Below are 18,945 nucleotides of genomic sequence, written 5' to 3'. Positions count from 1 at the left end.
GTATTTTATATTCCATTATCTCAAAGCCTGTGAGACAACTTAACTTACTAAATTATAAATAAATGTGTGGTTTGAGCATGTTTGAATGCAATTGATAACCCTATAAATGCATTAATTTACTTGATGTGTTTGAACCACAGGTACAGTTGAGGTCTAGCCCATGCTAACTGCTTGCTTGCTAACCCGGCCTGCTAACTGCTAGCTTGCCCTGGTCTACTAGCTGCTAGCTTGTTTAGCTCCGGCCTACTAACTGTTAGCTTGTTAGCCTGCTAACCCCTCACTGGACCCATATGTTCACTTGACTACGGCATGCCTCTCTCTAATATCAATATGCCTTGTCCATTACTGTCCTGGTTAGTGATTACTGTCTTATTTCACTGTAGAGCCTCTAGCCCTGCTCAATATGCCTTAACCAAACATGTTGTTCCACCTCCTACATATGCGATGACATCACCTGGTTTAAACATCTCTAGAGACTATATCTCTCTCTTCATTACTCAATGCCTAGGTTTACCTCCAATGTACTCACATCCTACCTTACCTTTGTCTGTACACTATGCCTTGGATCTATGCTATCGTGCCCAGAAACCTGCTCCTTTTACTCTCTGTTCTGAACGTGCTAGACGGCCAGTTCGTATAGTCTTTAGCCGTACCCTTATCCTACTTCTGATGTGGAGGTTAATCCAGGTCCTGCAGTGCCTAGCTCCACTCCCACCCCCCAGGTGCTCTCATTAGTTGACTTCTGTAAACGTAAAAGTCTTGGTTTCATGCATGTTAACATTAGTAGCCTACTCCCTAAGTTTGTTTTACTCACTGCTTTAGCACACTCTGCCAACCCAGATGTCTTAGCCGTGTCTGAATCCTGGCTTAGGAAAACCACCAAAAACCCTGAAATCTCCATTGCTAACTAAAACGTTTTCCGCCAAGATAAAACTGCCAAAGGGGGCAGTGTTGCAATCTACTGCAAAGATAGCCTGCAGAGTTCTGTCTTACTATCCAGATCTGTACCCAAACAATTTGAGCTTCTACTTCTAAAAATTCACCTTTCCAGGAACAAGTCTCTCACTGTTGCCGCTTGCTATAGACCTCCCTCTGCCCCCAGCTGTGCCCTCAATACTATATGTGAACTGATTGCCCCCCATCTATATTCTGAGCTCGTGCTACTAGGTGACCTAAACTGGGAAATGCTTAACACCCCGGCCATCCTACAAACTAAGCTTGATGCCCTCAATCTCACACAAATTATCAATGAACCTACCAGGTACAACCCCAAATCAGTAAACACGGGCACCCTCATAGATGTCATCCTAACTAATTTGCCCTCCAAATACACCTCTGCTGTTTTCAATCAAGATCTCAGCGATCACTGCCTCATTGCCTGCATCCGTAATGGGTCAGCGGTCAAACGACCTCCACTCATCACTGTCAAACGCTCCCTGAAACACTTCTGCGAGCAGGCCTTTCTATTCGACCTGGCCGGGGTATCCTGGAATGACATTGACCTCATCCCGTCAGTAGATGATGCCTTCCTCACCATCTTAAATAAGCATGCCCCACTCAAAAAATGTAGAACTAGGAATAGATATAGTCCTCGGTTCACGCCAGACCTGTCTGTCCTTGACCAGCACAAAAACATCCTGTGGCGTTCTGCATTAGCATCGAATAGCCCCTGTGATATGCAACTTTTCATGGAAGTTAGGAACAAATATACACAGGCAGTTAGAAAAGCTAAGGCAAGCTTTTTCAAACAGAAATTTGCATCCTGTAGTACTAACTCTAAAAAGTTATGGGACACTGTAAAGTCCATGGAGAATAAGAGCACCTCCTCCCAGCTGCAACCTGCTCTGAGGCTAGGAAACATTGTCACCACCAATAAATCCACTATAATTGAGAATTTCAATAAGCATTTCTCTACGGCTGGCCATGCTTTCCACATGGTTACCCCTACCTCGGTCAACTGCCCAGCACCCTCCACAGCAACCCGCCAAAGCCCCCACCATTTCTCCTTTACCCAAATCCAGATAGCCTATGTTCTGAAAGAGCTGCAAAATCTGGACCCCTACAAATCAGCCGGGCTAGACAATCTGGGCCCTCTCTTTCTAAAATTATCTGCCGAAATTGTTGCAACCCCTTTTACTAGCCTGTTCAACCTCTCTTTCGTATCGTGTGAGATTCCCAAAGAAACCAAGGCTGTCGAGTCTGCCGCGGTCATCCCCCTCTTCAAAGGGGATGACACTCTAGACCCAAACTGCTACAGACCTATATCTATCCTACCCTGTCTTTCTAAGGTCTTCAAAAGCCAAGTTAACAAACAGATTACTGACCATTTCGGTTCCCACCATACCTTCTCCGCTATGCAATCTGGTTTCAGAGCTGGTCATGGGTGCACCTCAGCCACACTCAAGGTTCTAAACGACATCATAACCGCCATTGATAAGAGACATTACTGTGCAGCCGTATTCATCGACCTGGCCAAGGCTTTCGACTCTGTCAATCACAAAATTCTTATTGGCAGACTCGACAGCCTTGGTTTCTCAAATGATTGCCTCGCCTGGTTTACCAACTACTTCTCTGATAGAGTTCAGTGTGTCAAATCGGAGGGCCTGTTGTCTGGACCTCTGACAGTCTCTATGGGTGTGCCACAGGGTTCAATTCTCGGACCGACTCTCTTTTCTGTATACATCAATGATGTTGCTCTTGCTGCTGGTGATTCCCTGATCCACCTCTACGCAGACGACACCATTCTGTATACTTCTGGCCCCTCCTTGGACACTGTGTTAACTAACCTCCAGATGAGCTTCAATGCCATACAACTCTCCTTCCGTGGCCTCCAACTGCTCTTAAACGCAAGTAAAACTAAATGCATGCTTTTCAATTGATCGCTGCCCGCACCTGCTCGCCCATCCCGCATCACTACTCTGGACAGCTCTGACTTAGAATACGTGGACCAATTTTTCAGTTTTTGATTTGTTAAAAAAGTTTGAAATATCCAATAAATGTCGTTCCACTTCATGATTGTGTCCCACTTGTTGTTGATTCTTCACAAAAAAATACAGTTTTATATCTTTATGTTTGAAGCCTGAAATGTGGCAAAAGGTCGCAAAGTTCAAGGGGGCCGAATACTTTCGCAAGGCACTGTAGGACTCTTTTTACTGTGGATCTAGAAACTTTTGTACCGGTTTCCTCCAGCATCTTCACAAGGTCCTTTGCTGTTGTTCTGGGATTGATTTGCACTTTTCGCACCAAACTCCGTTCATCTCTAGGAGACAGAACACTTCTCCTTCCTTAGCATTATGACAGCTGCGTGGTCCCATGGTGTTTATACTTGCGTACTATTGTTTGTACAGGTGAACTTGGTACCTTCAGGTGTTTGGAAATTGCTCCCAAGGATGAACCAAACTTGTGGAGGTCTACAAAAATCTGAGGTCTTGGCTGATTTCTTTTGATTTTCCCATGATGTCAAGCAAAGAGGCACGGAGTTTGAAGGTAGGCCTTGAAATACATCCACAGGTACACCTCCAATTGACTCATTTTCTGGAATATTCCAAGCTGTTTTAAGGTACAGTCAGTGTATGTAAACTTCTGACCAACTTGAATTGTAATACAGTGAACTATAAGTGAAATAATCTGTCTGTAAACAATTGTTGGAAAAATTACTTGTCATGCACAAAGTAGATGTCCTAACTGACTTCACAAAACTATAGTTTGTTCACAAGAAATTTGTGGAGTGGTTTGAAAATGAGTTTTAATGACTACAACCTCAGTGTATGTAAACTTCTAACTTCAACTGCACGTTTGAACCAACGATTTATATATACACTAGATGACTATAGGGGGCGCTGTGTTGAAGTCACTGTGCTTCCATCTTTATCACTCCGTCACGACGTAAAAATATTTTGGAAGCCATAGAAATATGTCTATTAATGTCGACATTCGTTTTTGCCACAATTATTATTTTAAATTATGTGAGTTTAACATAAACATTTAAAAAGTATATATAAAACAATTTCTTTAAAGTATACTTTTTTGGAGATGACTAATGTAATGTCCCCACTATAACAACAAAAATGCTTAAATACATGTATTTTAGTCCTTGAAACATTTAATTGAAATACTGCAGAATTCCATTCATTCCAATGGAGGACTATTCTTACTGAGGAGTGCCAATATGGCATACTATCTGCTTCAAACACTCTCAAGGGCCAATACATATCTTTAGCAATCCAGGGTGTGTATACATTATTGGTTTGAACAGTCAGGTCATTTGTTTGACTGTCATTGGGATCTACCAATCGTGTGATTGATTAAATATTATAAGCCAATAGAAATACAGGAAAGATGTCAGGCCCAAGGTGAACAGGAAGAGCCTGCTGAATTTACTGAAGGATCAAGCGAAGCTATCATCACAAACTCTTCTTCGATCAAGTGTTCAGTCTATTTACCAAGCATATAATATTTTAAGGTAACTTGTAATTTAATTGATTCCTTGTTGTCATTTTGTTCTTCATGTTCATTTTAACGAAGCTACAGTTAAGTCAATTTGTATAAGATAACGAAACCGGGTAGCTAAATACTGTAGCTAAAGTAGTCTCTCAACAAGAAACTTCTCAAAGTTCTCGAAACATCCACTGAAATCCTGTACATTCTTATCACCAAAATTATTTTAAAAATGTGAACAGTTAGCTAAGTAATATGGCTGGCAAGCGATAGTAGTTACCAATAGCTAATGCACAGTCCTAGTTAGCTACATTGCTTGCTAGCTAACGCACTAATTACCTAGCTAGCTATCTGTCTGTTTTCTGACGTTTCTCTAAATCAAATCATGCTTTATTTATACATCGCATTTCAGACATGGATTGCAACGCATTGTGCTTTACAGGAAAACGATTATTTAAAAACATGAAAATAAAAGCTGAAATATTTACTACACTACAGACATAAGATAAAACAAACTGAACAACTAAAAAGCACCCTTATGAAAAGCAAAGCTAAAAATATGTTTTAAGATCACTTAAATATGTCCACAGTTTTGCCCCCCCTCATGTTCTCTGGCAGGCTGTTCAAGAGGCTGAGGGCATAGTAACTAAAGGCTGCCTCTCCATGCCTCTTGGTCCTAGGCTTGTGATAGTTAGAAGGCCAGTGCCAGAGGACCTGAGGGACCAACTGGGTACATAACTTAAAATCATGTCTAACTTGTATTTGGGTGCACAGTTGTGGATTGATTTAAAACCAATAGAATAATCTTTAAAGTATTTCTAAAGCTCACAGGCAGCCAGTGCAGAGACCTTAACTGGTGTAGTGTGTGTGCTCTCCATCTGGTCTTGGTCAGTTCCCATGTTGCAGCATTCTGTATGTTTTGCAGTTGACCAATGGCTTTCTTGGGCAGACCAGACGAGAGCATTACAGTAGTCAAGCCTGCTTGTAATAAAAGCATGGATGAGTCTCTCTGTAACACCCTAAAAGAGAAACGGCTGCATCTTGGCAATGTACCTCATGTAGTAAAAAGCTATTTTCTTCACATTCCTAACCTGTGATTCGAAATTGAGTTCAGAATCTAAAATAACACCAAGGTTTTCTTTACCTGGTGTTTAATCTTTATTGCCCATTAATTAAAATGTGTGGCTAGATTCTCTCTCTGCTTTGGCTCCAACAATAAGTGCCTCGAGTTTGTCTTGATTTAGCTGGAGGAAGTGAGCCAGCCAATTATTTAAATCACTAATAATTTATCCGTGGAGCTGAAATCCTCTGGTGACACAGAAATAAAAATGTTATCATCTGCGTAGCATTGAAAATGAATGCTGTGCTTTCTGATAATGCTGCCAAGGGGGTAATATATATATATATATATCTGAACCGTACCGGACCCAAAATCGAACTTTGTGGAAAGCCACGTGAAATGTATTTTCTTGAGTTATGTTCACCAAGGGTGACAACACACTCTACCGGTTAAATAAGACCTAAACCAATTTAGAACTGTCTCAGAGAGGCCAACCCACATCTCCAGTCTGTCCAGAAGGACATCATGGTCAGTGTAGAATGCATCACTTAAATCCAAGGACAGAGAGCTGTTTTCGTCTGTTGGCTCTAAGATCATTTACCACTTTAACCAAAGGTGTCTCTGTGCTGTGGTGGGCACAAAAAACAGATTTGAATTTTTCAAAAATACAGTTGGCAGTTAATTCGTTTTAGCTGTTTAAACACCAAATTTCTCCAGACTTTTGCTTAAGAATAGAAGGTTGGCGATTGGCTGAAGAATCTAGATTACTTTTCTTCAGAAGGCGTTTCACCATAGCAGTTTTTAGTGCAGTGGGAGTGAACGTCAATGCGCCATGAACGCCATGCGTCTTCACTGTTGTGGTATCTAGCTAACGTTACCAGACCCAGAATCATGGATGATTCTGGCCAAACCACAGCAACCCATTCTTTCCAAACAAGCTGCATGGTATGATGCCAGAGAGTGTGTGTATAGCCAATAACACCCCTTAATTGGCAGCACAATTGATGCTGCTAACCAAATTACCCCTGTTTATTCTCATCTGTATTTCTAAATCGCATTGAAGGCATTTCAACAGATGACTGACAAAGAGGTGAAGGGTGCAGGGGATAACCCGGAGATGGTTCTCTTAGGGAAGAAGTCAGGGAAAGCCTCGCTGCTGGACAGTGGGGAAGACTTTGAGATGCTGGATGATGACATTGATGACAACCCTCCTCCTTTGGAAGATGCTGGGGGTGGGAAGAAGACTAAAACAGAGGAGCCTGCAGAGGATCAAAACACTGGCACTTCAGCTCCACTAGATGAATGGATGGATATGCTAGGTAACAAAATTACCTTTTCTATTTTTAGGTCAAAGAGAAAGGAACATCACTGGGTGACCGTCATATTCTCACATATCTATTTGCAGGTAATGGCCAGCTAAAGAAGAAAGTCCTACAGGTAGGGAATGGGCCAGACAGCAGGCCCACAAAAGGCCAGAATGTCATGATTCACCTGAAGACTTCACTGGCTGATGGGACTCTTATAGAAGAGCAACCTGAGCTCTCTTTCACTCTGGGAGATGGTGATGTCATCCAGGTACATTCAGTATTCACTTAAAATACTCAGTATTTTATGTGAAGGCAAATCCGATCTGATTGCATACAAGGTAGTGATGATGTTAGTCGATCTCAGAAGTGTAAATGGATGGAATTGTATTTCAAGTTCAGTGTCGAGTTTATATTCACTAGCAATGCATCCAAACCAAGATGGTGAGAAGTGCTTTAAGTCTATTGTGCTCTTGTAGGCTCTGGATCTCACAGTGCAGCTCATGGAAATGAGGGAGAAGGCCCTTGTCCAAGCCAATGCTAAATATGCATATGGTGCCTTGGGGAGGTATGGAGGATTTCTTAATCTTGCTGGTTCTTTGTGGTTTCACTGGCATGTCTTGTTACCCAAACAAGTAATCTATTCTGAGATTGTAATTTCCTATAAAGATAACTCTGAAATTCTCCCTATGCTTCATGAAGTCGTAGTAGATATCATGAACTTGTGCCTGATATGGTTCTTTGTAGCTGCACCTTTTAATGGGAGCAAAGCTAAACACCTCAGCCCTCTTTCTTTCTCAGAAAGAGCAGTGAGTGAAATGGTGCATACCACCCTGCATCCCACTGCTGGCTTGCTTCTGAAGCTCAGCGGGTTGGTCCTGGATGGGAGACCAGATGCTGCTGGAAGTGGTGTTAGAGGGCCAGTAGGAGGCACCCTTTCCTCTGGTCTAAAAAATATCCCAATGCCCCAGGGCAGTGATTGGGGAAATTGCCCTGTGTAGGGTGCCGTCTTTCGGGTGGGATGTTAAACGGGTGTCCTGAATCTCTGTGGACACTAAAGATTCCATGGCACTTATCGTAAGAGTAGGGGTGTTAACCCTGGTGTCCTGGCTAAATTCCCAATCTGGTCCTCATACCATCACTGTTCCCATAATCATCCGCAGCTTCCAATTGGCTCATTCATCCCCCCCCCCTCCTCGCCCCTGTAACTATTCCCCAGGTCGTTGCTGTAAATTATAATCTGTTCTCAGTCAACTTACCTGGTAAAATAAATGTAAAAATCTCTAGAGCTCAGTGCTTATAGTACACGTCCTGACTTTGCTCTCTGATTCCGTGCCCTGGCCTTCACCGCTGGCAGTCTTGCCCCTGATGTGCCTCCCAATGCGGCGTTGGCCCTGGAGGTCCAGCTGCTTGATGCCACTGAGGCCCCCGACCTTGAGCTCCTGTCCCCCCAGGAGAGGATCGCCCTGGCTGGGCAGAAGAGGGAGAGGGGAAATGTCTACTACCAGAGAGCGGACTATGCCTTCGCTGTTAACTCTTATGGCATCGCCCTGCAGGTCACGGAGTCCAGCTCTAAAGGTGACAGAGATGTGTTTTTTGCAAAATAACTGTTTTTGGATGGGGCTGGGCTCCCTGTAACTTACTGTTGCTGTGTGTCTGTTTCAGTGGACATTAGCCCGGAGGAAGAGGAGGAGCTGATGGACGTGAAGGTGAAGTGTCTAAACAACATGGCAGCTGCCCAGCTCAAGTTGGATCACTATGAAGCGGCACTACGGTCCTGCGTTTCAGTACTGGCCCACCAGCCAGACAACATAAAAGCCCTATTCCGCAAAGGCAAGGTAGGTCTCACACAACTGACCAGTTGTGTAATTGTGAATATGACTGTCCGTCTCTGAAAGTATCACCATGGACTACATCTGTGTCTCTAGGTATTGGCCTTGCAAGGGGAATATGCTGAAGCTATAAAGATTTTGAAGAGGGCCCTGAAGTTGGAACCAAGTAACAAGGTATTGCACTCCACCTTCACAAAAACATTATTTAGAAAGCTGGAGAACGTAAACAAATTCTCAGGACCACAATTTGTTGCAGTTTTCACTTACATCCACCAGGTGGTACCACATTCTCTAATATTGATGACAAGGGAAACCAGGTGGACTGCATACTCATTTTGGTGATCTGAGTTTGTTGTTGTCTCTGTAAATAGGCTGGTTCCTCTGTTCCCAGGTGATAAGGCATTGCTTAGACATGAGGCTCAGTGAACGGGGCAATCTGACAGAGCGCACTACAGAGTGTGGTCTTCTTGGACCAGCTGCATGTTAATACTTACCACTCATGTCCAACCCTCCCCACTCCTGCCGACTGTCCTTTTTTTTTTCAGTCCTGCACACCAACCTGTGAAATCGTGCTTTCGCTGAATGTCTTTTATAAATGTCCCATACAGTGTGTTTTGTTTCTCGGGCTCTAATGTAGTGCACAAGTGTGTTTTGTGGGTGGTTAAGGTTTTTCAGTGGTTCTTGGGGCTCCCGATTTGGCACAGCGGTCTAAAGCACTGCATCTCAGCGCTTGAGGCGTCACTACAGACACCCTGGTTCAAAACCAGGCTGTATCACAACCGGCTGTGATTGGGAGTCCCATAGGGGGGCGCTCAATTGGCCCAGCGTTGTTCGGGTTTGGCTGATGTAGGCCATCATTGTAAATAAGAATTTGTTCTTAACTGACTTGCCTAGTTAAACTTATTATTATTATTATTATTTTTAAATCTTCCATTAGCACTAGGCATGCTCTTGCCATCTGAACTGGGATGCAGAGTGCACCACTGACGAGTTGGTTGTATACTCTCTAACGTGTAGCTACCCGGGCATGTTTGTGGTGATGTTTTCACTGAAGTGTTTTAAGATTAGGAGCAATAAACCATTACAGATATAATTTCAAGGGTCTAGATTAAAAGCTTGCAGATTTAGATGAAAAAATGTTGGTCCACTCCCTACTTATTTTTTTATGGATGTTATGGTTTTCTTGTCCGAATACATGCATTAAAGTAAACGCAATTAGCTTTTATCTTCTCAAATAACTTTTTTTGTGAAATGGGGAAAGATGACAAGAACGGCAGCAGTTATGTCATTTCTGTCTTCAAACATTACTGGTGTGTACAGTCGTGGCCAAATTTGAGAATGACACAAATATACATTTTCACCAAAGTCTGACTCAGTTTGTATGATGGCAATTTGCATATACTCCAGAATGTTATGAAGAGTGATCAGATGAATTGCAAAGTCCCTCTTTGCCATGCAAATTACCTGAATCCCAAAAAACATTTCCACTGCATTTCAGCCCTGCCTCAAAAAGACCAGCTGACATCATGTCAGTGACTCTCTAATTAACACAGGTGTGAGTGTTGACGAGGACAAGGCTGGAGATCACTCTGTTTTTTTGAACTCAATCAGCATGACAGACTGGAAGCTTCAAAAGGAGGGTTGTGCTTGGAATCATTGTTCCTCTGTCAACCATGGTTTCCTGCAAGGAAACGTGCCGTCATCATTGCTTTGCACAAAAAGGGCTTCACAGGCAAGGATATTGCTGCCAGTAAGGTTGCACCTAAATCAACCATTTATTGGATCATCAAGAACTTCAAGGAGAGCGGTTGTTGTGAAGAAGGCTTCAGGGCGCCCAAGAAAGTCCAGCAAGCGCCAGGACCATCTCCTAAAGTTGATTCAGCTGCAGGATCGGGGCACCACCAGTACAGAGCTTGCTCAGGAATGGCAGCAGGCAGGTGTGAGTGCATCTGCATGCACAGTGAGGCGAAGACTTTTGGAGGATGGCCTGGTGTCAAGAAGGGCAGCAAAAAAGCCACTTCTCTCCAGGAAAAACATCAGGGACAGACTGATATTCTGCAAAAGATACGGAGATTGGACTGCTGAGGACTGGGGTAAAGTAATTTTCTCTGAATCCCCTTTCCGATTGTTTGGGGCATCCGGATAAAAGCTTGTCCGGAGAAGACAAGGTGAGCGCTGCCAACAGAAAAGCATCCTGAGACCATTCATGTGTGGGGTTGCTTCTCAGCCAAGGGATTGGGCTCACTCACAATTTTGCCTTTGAACACAGCCATGAATAAAGAATGGTACCAACACATCCTCCGAGAGCAACTTCTCCCAACCATCCAGGAACAGTTTGGTGACGAACAATGCCTTTTTCAGCATGATGGAGCACCTTGCCATAAGTTTGTCAGAATTGACTCGGGGAACAAAACATCAATATTTTGGATCCATGGCCTGGAAACTCCCCAGACCTTAATCCCATTGAGAACGTGTGGTCAATCCTCAAGAGGCGGGTGGACAAACAAAAAAACAAACACATTCTGACAAACTCCAAGCATTGATTATGCAAGAATGGGCTGCCATCAGTCAGGAATGTGGCCCAGAAGTTAATTGACAGCATGCCAGGGCGGATTGCAGAGGTCTTGAAAAAGAAGGGTCAACACTGCAAATATTGACTCTTTGCATCAACTTCATGTAATTGTCAATAAGAGTCTTTGACACTTATGAAATGCTTGTATTTATACTTCAGTATTCTATAGTAACATCTGACAAATATCTAAAGACACTGAGGCAGCAGACTTTGTGAAAATTTGTGTCATTCTCAAAACATTTGGCTACGACTGTACATGATCAGAAGTATTGCAACATGGAGAAGCCAATGGTGTCCTGTAGAAATGTAATACTGTCAAGCACCCATTTAGTCTTAGCAGCAGTGGGAGAGGAGACTAAGAGCAGCCACTTACCCAAAGTCTCTACCGTCCTCTGTCCACAACACAGTGCCAGTAAGTGGCTCCTCAGAGGCTGTATAAGACATTTTGACCAATGCTGTGAAAATGTCCTAAATTGCCAACTTACCAACCCTTCAGAGGAATGAGTCAGAGACTTGATATAAAGTCATGTTTTTTTTATTAGCAAGCAAATTAAATTCACAGTAGCATCAAGGGCCAATAATCAAGCCATCTGCAGTTACCAGAACACCTGACGATTATGGTGCACAAGCCATTGGGAAAGTGTTATGAGTGAATGTGTATGATATACACGTGAGTGGGGAGTAGTACGCCTCAGATTATTCTCACACTTTCTGTCTCCTGGGGTAGACCATCCATGCAGAACTCTCCAAGCTGGTGAAGAAGCACTCGGAGCAGAAAGGCGCAGAGCAGGCCATGTACAAGAAGATGCTAGGCAACCCAGCCAGCGGCAGCAGCGGCATGCAGAAACACCAGGCCAGGTCTTCATGGGTGAGACCATCCTCTCAAGATGCTTCACCTGCTCATGTCAACAAACTGATGCTGGAATTAACACTAGTTGATGTAAAATCAGCTGGGGATCAGAAATTGATTTATTCCAGGTGTCAACAGAAAGCCTTACATTTCTTGTATATTGTCCACAGGTTGTCAGCTGGAAATGGCTCTTCGGTGCCACTGCAGTAGCCATTGGAGGTGTCGCCTTGTCAGTTGTCATAGCTGCCAGAAATTAGATGAGAGAAATACTTTTCTGGTGATTGCCTGCTCCATGCAAAGTGGGACCCACAAAAAGCAACTGGACATCTGGCAGTGCCTTTTGGAACTAAACAAACAAAAAAAAAGGGGATAAATGGGTCTTATGTCACCTCTTTAGTGTGGCTGTCCATAGGTTTGTCACACTATTCTGTTACTCCTTGGGAGAATGATAATTATATGTGACAAATACCATACAATCAATATTTGTATATGAAAAGTTCTAGATTTTCAAATGTATGTATGTCCATTTGACAGACACTAATTGTTAATTGCTGCCAATGAATTGAGCTCCTCTGGTAGTGATTCTAAAAATGAATTGATTGAGCACTCTGAAATTATAATTCTAGGAATGATCTGTCAATTATCTAAAATTAGCTGATGTGGTCATGTGTGTTAATTTATTTTTTTAAGTGTACAATTCTGTAAAAAAAAAAAAATGTTAAAGGTATTCTGCTCTTGTTTGTTATTGGGATGGTGCCAATGTTGGGGGGGTATGGGATTAATCTAGGTGGTGTATTATCTGGCCCTGTGATCCACACTCAGACAGTCTTGGTCAATGAAAACTGTCACATTCCTTTAAAACCCATGCTTTAATATATAATTTGTTATTTATAAAGTAAATGGAGTGTACCTCACTTTTGATGATTCTGAGACCAAACTTTGAAGGGTGTACATTCTAATACCAATTTTAGGTTTGGTCACTTTGCTTGTTTTGTAGTTTTTGTTTTTGACAACTTAAATGTGAAATGTTTCTATTTTGAGGTGTATTTTTCTATCATTTTGTTGTCACATGAGAAATTGTTTTTTTCTCTACAATAGACCATATGTAAAAAGAGTTAAATGTTGCAGATATTTGTTGCTTTTGAGTTTCTCACATTCTCGCACTTGTTGCTTTTGTATTTATTTCAATAAAAGTTTGTCAACTCTTTTACTATGAGCCAAGTAACCTTTATTGCAACAACCCTAGGTTTATAAGCATGGATATCGATGCTGTTTCATTAGATTCCGGAAGGTTGATAATACTGTAATCTTGAAGTTGTCTTGTCATCCATACAACTGTCAAGCTATCTTTGACAGGTTGGGAGTACTTCATCACCTCTGTTATTACAGTGCATAGACTCCATGCCTACACAATTGGGCCAATTTGAAAGCTCGCCACTGTTACTCTCCTAGTAAATGGATTGACAGCACTATAGAAGGTAGAGACCACTAGACTGTGATGTTTTTTGTGTCCTTGATTTTATTTATTTTGTATTGTTTGACACTCCTCTCCTTTCAACTAACTGTATCTGTCTGAAGACCGATAGTCATTTACTTAGTGTTTCCTCTCATGTTCCATTTCTTTGGTACCAATGTGTTAGACTGGACATTCCCAACTCATGGATTCAATGAGACGTTGACGTAGTCCAGTGACCTAATGTTTCCTTCTTCCTTCCTACGCACATCTCTGATATGCTTTCCATTGGTAACCAGTGGTCAGACATGTCTCATGTTTTAATGATTCATATTTTCTCCTCAGTGCTTCATTTTATTGAAGTAAAGAAACAGTTTATGATAAATCCTCCCGATAAAATTGAACTTATTTGTCGCGCATAAATGTTATGTTTATATTATGTAGCATGTTTCAATGTATTATTAACTTATGACTTCATCACGCCGTGTACGTAACATGTATATTCATTAGAAAGCTGTGGGAGTTTTTCTGCGTTTACGACAGAGTGCTGCTCGTGCGCGAGCGTGGAGGCAATGGTAGCAAGATGGCGGCGTTGAAGGAGGAGCAGTGCTACGGACTGTCCTGTGGACGAGTGAGCAATGGCAGTAATGTCTCCGTCTTTCACGTAAAACTCACTGACAGCGCCTTGAGGGCATTTGAAGGTTACCAGAGTAGCAAGGTAATTGAACAACTCAAGTAAATGTAACTACATATTAGGTATATTTTGCTCGTTGGCTGACATAGCTAGCTGGTTAGCAACTGGCTACTTCGCTGCCATGCCAGCAAGCTTCATTAGCCATCGTTACTTATTTATTTAGCTAGCTACACGAGTTAGATGCATGTTTATTACTACACACAAACGAGTCATTTTAGGATTACCGTTCAGCTACCCTTTTAAATGAACCCAGTGTTAAACGAGGCTGGTAGCTTCCAGTGTGTGTGTTTTCAATATAAAACTCAAGCCAATCAGCCTTTAAAGATTTGCTAGCTAACGTAACAAGTGCGCTAGCTATGTTGGCAGGCAAAGTAAGAATTCCGCAAGGATTCAGGTTGTTAGCTAGTTATGTCTAGTTTTTTCATTACCACCACTAATTGGAACGATCAAAACGGTCAACTTGATTCGCCAACTAGCAAACATTTACATAACGTTGCAAACTATGGTACTGTAACGTTCGCTTACCAGCCAATTAGTTAAGTTGGCTAGCTTTGATGTTAAACCTTTGATTTAGGGTCAGTAATGAAGCTAGGGGCGTATCACAACCAACTAGCTAAAACGCATAATTATCCATGTAGTGATGTTGAACAGCGATCGATGACATTTGGCCAAGTTTAGTAGCAAACGTGAGGCTAGGTAAGTTTGCTGAGCTGACGCTAAACTCAGGCGAGCAATGTCGTTTGTTCAACGTTATCTAGCAAACCAGCCATGTATGAATTGCAGTCAACAAGTGAAGTGCAATAAAACCCTTGCGTTATGTTGCTTTGCTTATATTACTTCTGGCAGTCGTGAAAAGTGAGACATCTTGGAGGCTAGCCACCAGTAGCCCAAATTACCATATCGAGCTTGCTGTATTTTTTTTTGTCAGTTTAACCTCCCACTTACAGCATTTCCCTGACTGATTTTTTTGTTTTTTGCCAGCTGGTAAATAATGTTCTTGTGATGTTATTCAGTCATGGACTTTGAGTTGTTTTGAATTGCTAGCTAGATATATATGGTTCCCACCGGTGGCTACATTGATCCATGCCATCTATATTTTATTCTATTTATTTTTATTTTATTTCACATATATTTAACCAGGTAGGCTAGTTGAGAACAAGTTCTCATTTGCAACTGCGACCTGGCCAAGATAAAGCGTAGCAATTCGACACATACAACAACACAGAGTTACACATGGAATAAACAAAACATACATACATTTGACTGAGAAAGCCTGGCAGGCCAGGAAACCAACTACAAGGTTTGTGTTCATGCACATCTAGCTACAGTCTAACACCCAGTAGTATGGCAAGTAGTTTTATGATTCTTGTCTTTAAATTGATTAAGTTAGGGAAGAGGAAGTGGCCAACATAGCCAGTGTGCTTTGAAACCGTTTGGAGAAAAAAAACAACATTATGTACCTAGCTTGATAGCAATGCAGCGTCCTTGATGTAGCTAATAAGAACATAGATGGTATCCTGCTGTGCTTTTCTTTGAAAAATATGGCCTATTAGTATTAAAACATTTTATTTGTAACACGTGCTAATCTTGCTCCAAATATGTGGTAATCATGCTGTTCATGCACATTTTTGCCCGCTAAAGAAACATTGATTTAAAGACTACATTGTTAGTTACAGTTGATGTTGGATACACAAATATTGTACATTCAAGGGTTTGAAATTACAGGAATCTGTGTATGGGATTTGTGCTTGAGAAATGTATTTTGTGATGCCTAGTCATTGGAGAACTGGCCAATTCTGTTGAATGAAAGCTGCAGTCGTTCAGCTGGAGGGATAGTACCGTAGCTTTTCTCTTTTATTTCCCTACCCCAGCTTGGCTCTGATTTCAGAGGATGCAGACATTACGCAGCTTTGTAGTTGATGAATAGAGGCACTTTTTTATGCCTTTCATCCCCAGGCTCCATTGTCCACTGTACTGTTGTCTAATTGCCAATTTGTGGGAATCTGGCTTTTTTTTTGTGTCTGTGCTTACTGCACACGAGTTAAAGATACAGCCTCTTATTATTTTTTAACTCTGCATGGTTGGGAAGGTGTCATAAGCAAGCATTTCACGGTAAAGCCTACACCAGTTGTGTTCAACACATGTAACAAACATTTGATACTTAGTACTAGGGCTGGGAATTGCCAGGGACCTCACAATAGGATATTAATACTACACTTAGGTGCCCATAAGTATTGTGGTTCTCACAATTTAGTATGTATTGTGATTGACATCAGTAATGACCTCCTCCCCCAATCACTACTTGGTATGATATTTTCATATTGGAGTATCTGCTGATTGAGGTGTTGAAATGTATCCCACTTTAAGCCTTTTTACAGTTGATATGCAAGTCCTCCTGTACAGACATGCCTGAGTAAGCACTTAAACTGTGTCATTGTATACCTCGTCCTATATTCACTGGTGTTTAAGAATAACCCCTTAGTCACAGTTTGGCCTAGCTAGACATCTTCTTTTCCTGTTAGAGGGAGCCATTGATTCCCTTTTGATGACCCCCCCCCCCCCCCTTATGGAACACTGTGGTTTGGAAGCTGAAGCTGGGAGGGGTGAGAGGTCAATCTTGCATCATTTAGGGGGTGTTGTCCCTCAGCCGCAGCCCTGTAGTCGACTGGCCACAGAGACAAAAACACAATAAGAGCCATCTTGAAAAAGGCCATAACTTCCCTCCCTTCTTTGCGGTTTAAGATGACAAGCAATGCCTTGTGCTCCAGTTTTGATATCTGTGCCCAGGATAAACAGCTGTGAAGTGATTTCCCAAGGTCTGACTGGTCCCTTTTCCTCTGTCTGGGGAGTTCTATGTCTATTCCAAACACACAGTAGAATTACTTAAATGTTTTGTAGATTAAATAGTTAAGTACTGCCTCTGGCCCTGTATTGACCAGGAGGAAGTCGATAACACATTTGGGTGTTCACCCATAAAATTATTAATTCAAGGTTTATAACAAATGCAGAATTGCTTCAGAAAAATAATCCAAACTCCATGTCTTTGCCATATATGGTTCAAAAGTTACAGATTTACTCTGAGAATTTAGCATGTTTAGAGTGAATGGAATGTCATCATGGGCATGATCAAAAAGTGGTCACTGCTCAATAGAACTCTGTGGCGCTGTTTCGCGGTAGAACGGCAATAACTTTGGTTGTCAGCAGACATTCAAACTAGTGGCTACAGGTTCGTGAGTGAAAACATGGGCTTTTTCTAAATGAAATCTGCTGAATATAAAACTGAATGGGGACTTAAATATATATTAAGACTGAATTTCAATATCTGACCTTGGACATTGTGTATTTCTGAGTCTTGCCCTTTAAATCGCCATAGAAACGGCCTCTCAATGTAGATTGATCGCCAATATAGCCAATGAAAGACAAGGATCTGGAAATGAAAATGACGACGTATTAAGTTAATTTTGATTGGTTCAACCCACAGAAGCACCTTCAAATGGTACCACCTGCCAACGCCAAATATGGAGGAGATGCAACCAAGAGCAGCATGGTCAAAACAAGCAACTGTCACAGAAAATTAACGCTCTTATTTAATCAACACTGTCAAGTACATTAAGGTTACAATATTGTAGAGAACGATCTAATTAATTCTGGCAAAGAACTACGTTTTGACATTACTTAGCACCCCCTTGAATTGCGCTGTTTTTCTCTACATTCTAGAGCAGTGAGTGAACCCCCTAACATATGGCATATAAAAAGTTTTGTTTTAACACCATGTCCTTTTTCACCATCCAGTGATTCATTCATTCTTTGTCTAGGTCAAGTCCTACTCAGAGAATGGTATTATAATATACAGCCTTTAGAGCATTGTGCTTTGTAAGTGCATTGTGCAATATTCCTCAGGTAGCATGGCAGACAGACTGTTATCCATGTCTGACGTGAGCAGTGCCAATGTCAACCCGTTGCTCTGTTTGCACATCTGATCAGAAGGACAGAGTGAACTGGAGCTCCATCCTGGGGATTCTCAGCCTGGAGACTGACACACATGAGGAAATAATGTGCCTTCAGTTGAAAATTACTATATATCCATCCATCTATCCATCTATCTATCTATCTTTGGGCTGGTCCCTAGGCAATCTGAAAAAGGAAGAGGAAAAAAAGTCCAGAAATTATTATAAATACAATTGGAAATTACATTTTCGTGATATAAAAATGCTTTGTGTAAACGTTAACCTCTTAAACTAGAAAGTATGTGTAAATGACAATGGACCTATAATATCTTTGAGAACTAAACATTACTACAGTAAAAGCTAGACAGGGAGAATTGAAAATTCCAAAAACACTGACTTAAACAGTATTCATTTGATTGTTTGAGCAAAAGCACACCGCATTAGCTATGGCAAAATTCATAGGATGTCAGGAAACTAGCTTTAAAACTATACAATTTTATCTCAGCTCCTTGGCAGAGTATGTAGAATCTTAGAAAATTGTCTTTAAAAATGAACAAAATCCTTTACGCAGCCATAAATGGGTCCTGTAAAATGTAGATGTGCTGATCGTGCCACCTGCCAGGCCCACCACCTAAACCCCTTTTTGATCCAGAAAATAATTAATGTTGTGCAAAGTGTTGTAACACGACCATTTTCTTATGAGGAATCAGTAATTCTCTGGCCTAGATTTCCCCTATTGTCAGACTAGCCTGATGTAAAGAATTGAATACCGGTCCAATACCTTTTCAGAACATCC

General features: G+C 41.7%; 2 protein-coding genes across 3 annotated transcripts in view; both read left to right on the top strand.

Moving 5' to 3' along the window:
- Positions 1–4,314: 4,314 nt before the first annotated feature.
- On the top strand, positions 4,315–13,262 carry LOC110521447 (peptidyl-prolyl cis-trans isomerase FKBP8). The gene is made up of 9 exons (XM_021598991.2): positions 4,315–4,462; positions 6,561–6,816; positions 6,903–7,072; positions 7,281–7,369; positions 8,159–8,379; positions 8,467–8,639; positions 8,730–8,807; positions 11,933–12,073; positions 12,226–13,262. The coding sequence occupies exons 2-9, from the start codon at positions 6,573–6,575 to the stop codon at positions 12,310–12,312; spliced, it is 1,203 nt and encodes a 400-aa protein (XP_021454666.1). The 5' UTR covers positions 4,315–4,462; positions 6,561–6,572; the 3' UTR covers positions 12,313–13,262.
- Positions 13,263–14,026: 764 nt separating this feature from the next.
- Positions 14,027–18,945, top strand: part of LOC110521446 (RNA polymerase II elongation factor ELL) — a 42,470-nt gene continuing 37,551 nt past the window's right edge. Inside the window, exon 1 of one of the 2 annotated variants that reach the window (XM_021598990.2) lies at positions 14,027–14,226. In XM_021598990.2, coding sequence (XP_021454665.1) covers positions 14,092–14,226 — 135 coding nt within the window. In that variant the 5' untranslated portion in view covers positions 14,027–14,091. The remainder of the gene's footprint in view (positions 14,227–18,945) is intronic. The other variant, XM_036969273.1, reaches the window with a different exon arrangement.

The sequence above is a fragment of the Oncorhynchus mykiss genome, chromosome 30 (assembly GCF_013265735.2).
Source record: "Oncorhynchus mykiss isolate Arlee chromosome 30, USDA_OmykA_1.1, whole genome shotgun sequence".
NCBI lineage: Eukaryota > Metazoa > Chordata > Actinopteri > Salmoniformes > Salmonidae > Oncorhynchus > Oncorhynchus mykiss.
The sequence above is the reverse complement of the archived record's forward strand: the minus strand, read 5'-3'. Positions and strand labels throughout refer to the sequence as shown.

Excerpts from the sequence above, each read along its gene's own strand:
- LOC110521447 (XM_021598991.2), top strand. The coding sequence starts at position 6,573 with ATGACTGACAAAGAGGTGAAGGGTGCAGGGGATAACCCGGAGATGGTT. Across the intron at positions 7,073-7,280 it reads GAGATGGTGATGTCATCCAG|GCTCTGGATCTCACAGTGCA; the intron begins GTACATTCAGTA and ends GTGCTCTTGTAG. Across the intron at positions 8,808-11,932 it reads AGTTGGAACCAAGTAACAAG|ACCATCCATGCAGAACTCTC; the intron begins GTATTGCACTCC and ends CTCCTGGGGTAG.